General features: G+C 33.2%; 3 protein-coding genes across 4 annotated transcripts in view; 2 read left to right on the top strand and 1 right to left on the bottom strand.

Moving 5' to 3' along the window:
- Positions 1-1,865: 1,865 nt before the first annotated feature.
- LOC123004928 overlaps positions 1,866-4,831 on the bottom strand; it is a 4,748-nt gene continuing 1,782 nt past the window's right edge. Inside the window, exons 2-3 of one of the 2 annotated variants that reach the window (XR_006412720.1) lie at positions 2,559-3,278; positions 1,866-2,511 (exon numbers count right to left, since the gene is read on the bottom strand). Coding sequence is in view for 1 of the 2 variants with exons in the window: in XM_044398459.1 (XP_044254394.1) it covers positions 2,667-3,278 (612 nt within the window). In the remaining variant the exon portion in view is untranslated. Of the gene's footprint in view, positions 3,279-4,831 lie in introns of both variants that reach the window. The other variant, XM_044398459.1, reaches the window with a different exon arrangement.
- LOC123004927 lies at positions 3,310-4,168 on the top strand. The gene is made up of 2 exons (XM_044398457.1): positions 3,310-3,429; positions 3,477-4,168. Exons 1-2 carry the CDS (start codon positions 3,346-3,348, stop codon positions 4,083-4,085), a joined length of 693 nt encoding a protein of 230 aa, XP_044254392.1. The 5' UTR covers positions 3,310-3,345; the 3' UTR covers positions 4,086-4,168.
- On the top strand, positions 4,185-4,812 carry LOC123004929. The gene is made up of 2 exons (XM_044398460.1): positions 4,185-4,253; positions 4,300-4,812. The coding sequence occupies exons 1-2, from the start codon at positions 4,215-4,217 to the stop codon at positions 4,630-4,632; spliced, it is 372 nt and encodes a 123-aa protein (XP_044254395.1). The 5' UTR covers positions 4,185-4,214; the 3' UTR covers positions 4,633-4,812.

Raw genomic sequence — 4,831 nt, 5'->3', positions numbered from 1 at the left:
TTCAAAATTAATTTACTGAAATTAATCGTAATTCCATTGTTTTCAGATTAGGTCCTACAATTTCAAATTAATTTCTGAAGTTACAACTTAATTTTGAAAATTACAAAATAACTCTTGTAATTCCAAATTAATTGCTGTAGTTCTAAGAAATTCAACAAATTTTAAAAAGACATTATGATATTCTTAAAAGAATTCTAGTAATTAAAGAAAAGATCCAGAAATTCGCAAATAAGTTCAGTAATTCCAAAATAAATCTACCGAAATTACAGTAAATCCAATAATCCATTGTAATTTTAGTTCATCAGATTAATTCTTATAATTCCAAATTAATTCCTGTAATTCCAACGTAATTTCAATAGTTCTAAGACAATCAACGTAATTTCAACATAATCTCTGATAATTCTAAAAAGAATTCCAGTAATTCATATATAATGCCAGTAATTTAGTAATTCAAATAATCCATTGTAATTCCATTGTTTTCATAATTCCAAATAAATTCCTGTAATTCCAACTTAAATTTTGTAATTACAATATAATTCAACACTATTACAATATAATTTGAAACTAATGTCGAAAATTCTAAAAAAATTCAATGTAATTTTGAAAAGACATTATCTCCGATAATTCCAAATAATTATAGCAATTTCAATAAAATTCTTGTAATTTCAATAAATTAATCGTAATTCCATTGTTTTCAGATTAATTCCTACTATTCCAAAATGATTCCTGTAATTCCAAATTAATTGCTATAGTTCTGAGAAATTCAACAAATTTTGAAAAAACATTATTCCAGTAATTCCAGAAATTTACAAATAATTTCAGTAATTCCAAAAAAAATCAAGTCATTCCAACAATCCATCGTAATTCTAATGCTTTCAGATTAATTTCTATAATTTCACATTAATTCAAACATATTTTCCTTAATTCCGTAAAAAACAGAAAAGAGAGTATTATGTCAGTAACTCCAAAATAATTCCAGTAATTCCAAACAATCCAAAGATAATTCCAAATAATTCTAAGCAATTTTGCTTAAATTCCAAAAAATTGTACAACTACTCGTAATTCCAAAGTTAACGGCCGCTTGGTGAATCCAGCAGGACTATTAGAAAAATTCCAACTATTTTTTCCAAAACTATTATCACAGAAAAAGACTGTTGACTTGTGTAAACTTAAATTGTTATCTGATTACGAATGTGTGTTTTGCGTTGGAAAAAGTAATTCCCCAAAATAGAACAATTTTAAAACCTGTATCAACTCACTTCAGATTTGCAAATAATCGTACAATAATTAATTATCTCATCACCACTTGTGGTAATCTGATTTCTCAGATTTTTTTAATAAAGTGATCTCATTTTACTCAATTTTCAAAGGATTTTAGAGTGATGGTTTTGGGTTTCTCGATTGACAGTCGGTTAACCGAAAGTGATCATTTAAGTAGAGCGTGATGATTTATGTTTGTGCTTTAATAGATTTTTTAGCATAATTTTTTAATTGCCCCTTGATTATTAATTGTGGAGCTTTAATTCGAAATTGATTATACCGTGTATGGGCTTTATTAATATCCAGGGATAAGAATTATTTTTTTGGCCAAATTTATTTGTAGATAAGTATCAGCCGAAGGCAATACTCAGGTGTCTTGGAATAATTTTCTAATATCTATGTGTGAGGTAAAATAATCTAATTTTAATAACCCGGATTTGCATATTGTGACCAAGTCCGGGCCTGGACGCCACAAAAGCCTTGTGCAATATTTCAAACGGTCAGCTTTTGTCCGATTTTCAACAGAAGCAAAACTATTTCTTTTTATTACCTGGATTTGCGATATTATCGATTTTCGGGGGAAGGTCAATAACGAACTATAGAAATTTTTACAAAACGTTTTTATTCTTATCCTAGTGTTAAGCAAAGTGTGACTTGAAAACTGATTTCGTTGATTTTCGCAGCGATTGGAGAACTCACGTCTGTTATACACTTGATTGTTGAAGTGACAGTTGCATTTTTAACATTAGCAAAATTAGTTTCCAAAATTCCGACTTGAGTATCCAAATCCAGAATTTTTGCTTCAATGCAGTCCAGAAACAGCTGATCTTGACTGGGACTAAGGGGGTCCAGGGTCTGGCACGCCGATATAGTATTGTTGGGAATAGTCGCCAAAGTTTTTAAATCAGTTTCAGCTGCTGCTAATTCAGTAAAATCAGCAGTTACCCAACAAGTTGAGTTGATAGCAGACGCCGACAATGCCGCCGCTGCCTTCTCCTGGACACTCAAACAATTCAAAACGGTGGTTTTATTAGCAGAAGCCGTTTTGGCATCAGTTATAGTTTTCTTAACAGCCGCAATCTGGGTGTTCAAAAACGTCATTGTATTCAAAGTGTCATTCTTCAAAATATTTTCAACCACTACAAGCTCCGAATGAATGTTTTTGGCATCTTGACTGAAATTTGCAGTTTTTGCAGCAAGAATCGGCGAATACTCGTTTATAACGTCTTGACGATTGAGGCAAAAGCAACCCTAATACAACCAAACTCAAGTAAATAAAAAAAAATAATTGGTAATACCTGGAATAGGGCCCCCAGAATCACAACTGAAACCAATTTCAACATTTTAACTGTCACACTTTGAGCGAAAAAACGGAATTTATATGAGACTTCAAGAGGCTCTTGAGATTAGGAGAAATATTTGCAATTCCTGATAGCACCTTCAATTGCACCAATTTGTTTCAAGAGCCTCCCACTTGTCTCAACGACGCACGAAGTTGAAAAGTTAACCAGATTTTTAACCCCATTTGTGAATTCTTTCTCTAAGTTAAACAATTGGGTTGCAAGATCGCGGATTTTGCCTTGTAGACACACCCGAAGATTAAGCCTTTCGCTCCAGAGAGGATTCATTCGAATGCAAGACTGGACAAAGTCTTGACCGATTTTTTGCAACCTCAAAATGTCACTCTGGATGTCTACGAGGTCACTAAAATTGGCCTCACAAGTGAGGTAATTCCCAGGCAAAAGCTTGGCAAATTCGGTGTTTTGGTTGGTGATACAGGCCCGGACTTTCGGGCGGGCCGATGCTGTCTCAACTCGGGCTAGGTTGAGGAAATGTCTCAGTTCTAGTAACTTGTAACTGCTCAAGTTCCTAGCATTTAAGATGTTATTCCTGATTAAAATTCGAGTTGAGGCGAAAGTATCGCTTGTACTTTTGTACACTGTTGAGATTTTAGCCTGAATTGCCTTGATTTGTGGTTCCAAATCCGCGACAATTTCCCTTGAAGTAGGGGTAATCCCCTGAAAAACAAACTTTTTGCAATGTTTGGCCATAACTAAAACAAATATTTATTTATCTCTTATTTAAATGCAATTGTTTCGTGTTGGATCTCATATGACCAAAATGTTTTCCAAAGTGGTGACTCTACTATGCATAGTTTCTCTTCTCAAAGTGAGTAATTTATTTCATTTTGTTTTGTTCGAAATTGATTTTTTTAGCAAACCGATTGTTTGACTCGAAGCGAAGTTGAAAGCGAGCTCAAACCAACTCTTTTACGACTCCGTGACATTGCTAATCTCAAATACCAGGAAACAACTCGCGAATATAGCTCCTTGGTGTCTCAATTGAACACGTATTTGACCCGAAGTAGAAACACAACTCAGACTCAAATCAACAAAATCAAAGAAATTTTAACACAAGCCAAGAAAAATGCCACTGGAGTGACTCTAACATGTTTGAGGACTCAGGAAAGTATTGCCTCTCGTTTGAGCACTTCCCTATTGAATAATTGTAACAGTAACTCCAACACTTCACGTCTTGTAAATACAAAATCAAGATTTTCAACTCTTGCAAATGTTGCATATAATACGGCGTATTGGTGCTCGAGTTTGAATCCTTTAGACACTCAAATCGAATCGTACGAGAAATGTTTCAGTGATAAAGTCTACGATTTGAATCTGCAGATAAACCGACTTCAAAGGCAATACGAAGAATTGAGCAATGATACTTTACGTTATAATCTCAACTGTCTCACTGATAAAGCTGGCGCTATTCTAACTCAAATTGGAGTTATCAGCTATGAAATCAATATTTGTTTCTTCACCTAGTATGATAAATGTTAACACTTTAAAAGTTTTGTCATAATTATTTAATCAATAAAATAAAAACCACTATCTTTGTTTTATTGCAACAGCCTTGAATGCATTTTGATAACAAACTAGGTCAAATGAGAGAAAATGCGTCTCATGTTTGCACTCCTCCTTTGCATTGTTTTTGTAAGTAGCAAAAAACCATCCCAAAATCGAATTTTTCTAGTTACAGACTCAAACTCACGTTTGCAACCCCAAATTGAAACAGCTCAAACACCAAATTAGCAAAAAAATTAACAATGCTTTATACGAGTTGGACAGCCTTGAAACACAAGCTAGAATAAATTTGAAAAATCTCAAGACTGATTATGGTTTTTGCTACGTTGAAAATAAGTTACACAAGCTTAGAGAAATTATTAGGAAGTATCAAGAATTTTACGTGGGGGCAAAGCCTGGGGATGATTTGAGTCAAATCGATTTAGATTTTGTTCAACTAAAAGACGAGATATCGCGAATTAACAAGAAATGTAATGACGCGATTAGGAAAACTTGTGAGAATAAATAATGATAACAAGTAGTGTCAGTGTTAAATAAAGAAATGTCTTCTCTAGTCAAGTTTTTTCTAATCCTGATTTTTTTCCACCAGGTGAGTTTATACATTCAAATTGTTTTTTTGTAACTTTGGACTTTGAAGGTTTGCAATGAGCCGATCAATTATTTCGAACTTTCAGTCGTTTCAATTAAAAACAATTTGACTAAGACAC

Source organism: Tribolium madens, unplaced genomic scaffold (genome assembly GCF_015345945.1).
Source record: "Tribolium madens isolate multiple individuals breed KSU strain unplaced genomic scaffold, Tmad_KSU_1.1 Scaffold_20;HRSCAF=117;Tcas5.2_LG4, whole genome shotgun sequence".
In the NCBI taxonomy this organism is placed as follows: domain Eukaryota; kingdom Metazoa; phylum Arthropoda; class Insecta; order Coleoptera; family Tenebrionidae; genus Tribolium; species Tribolium madens.
This window is presented reverse-complemented; position numbering and strand designations above follow the sequence as displayed.

Excerpts from the sequence above, each read along its gene's own strand:
- LOC123004927 (XM_044398457.1), top strand. The coding sequence starts at position 3,346 with ATGCAATTGTTTCGTGTTGGATCTCATATGACCAAAATGTTTTCCAAA. Across the intron at positions 3,430-3,476 it reads GCATAGTTTCTCTTCTCAAA|CAAACCGATTGTTTGACTCG; the intron begins GTGAGTAATTTA and ends TGATTTTTTTAG.
- LOC123004929 (XM_044398460.1), top strand. The coding sequence starts at position 4,215 with ATGCGTCTCATGTTTGCACTCCTCCTTTGCATTGTTTTT. Across the intron at positions 4,254-4,299 it reads TCCTCCTTTGCATTGTTTTT|ACTCAAACTCACGTTTGCAA; the intron begins GTAAGTAGCAAA and ends TTCTAGTTACAG.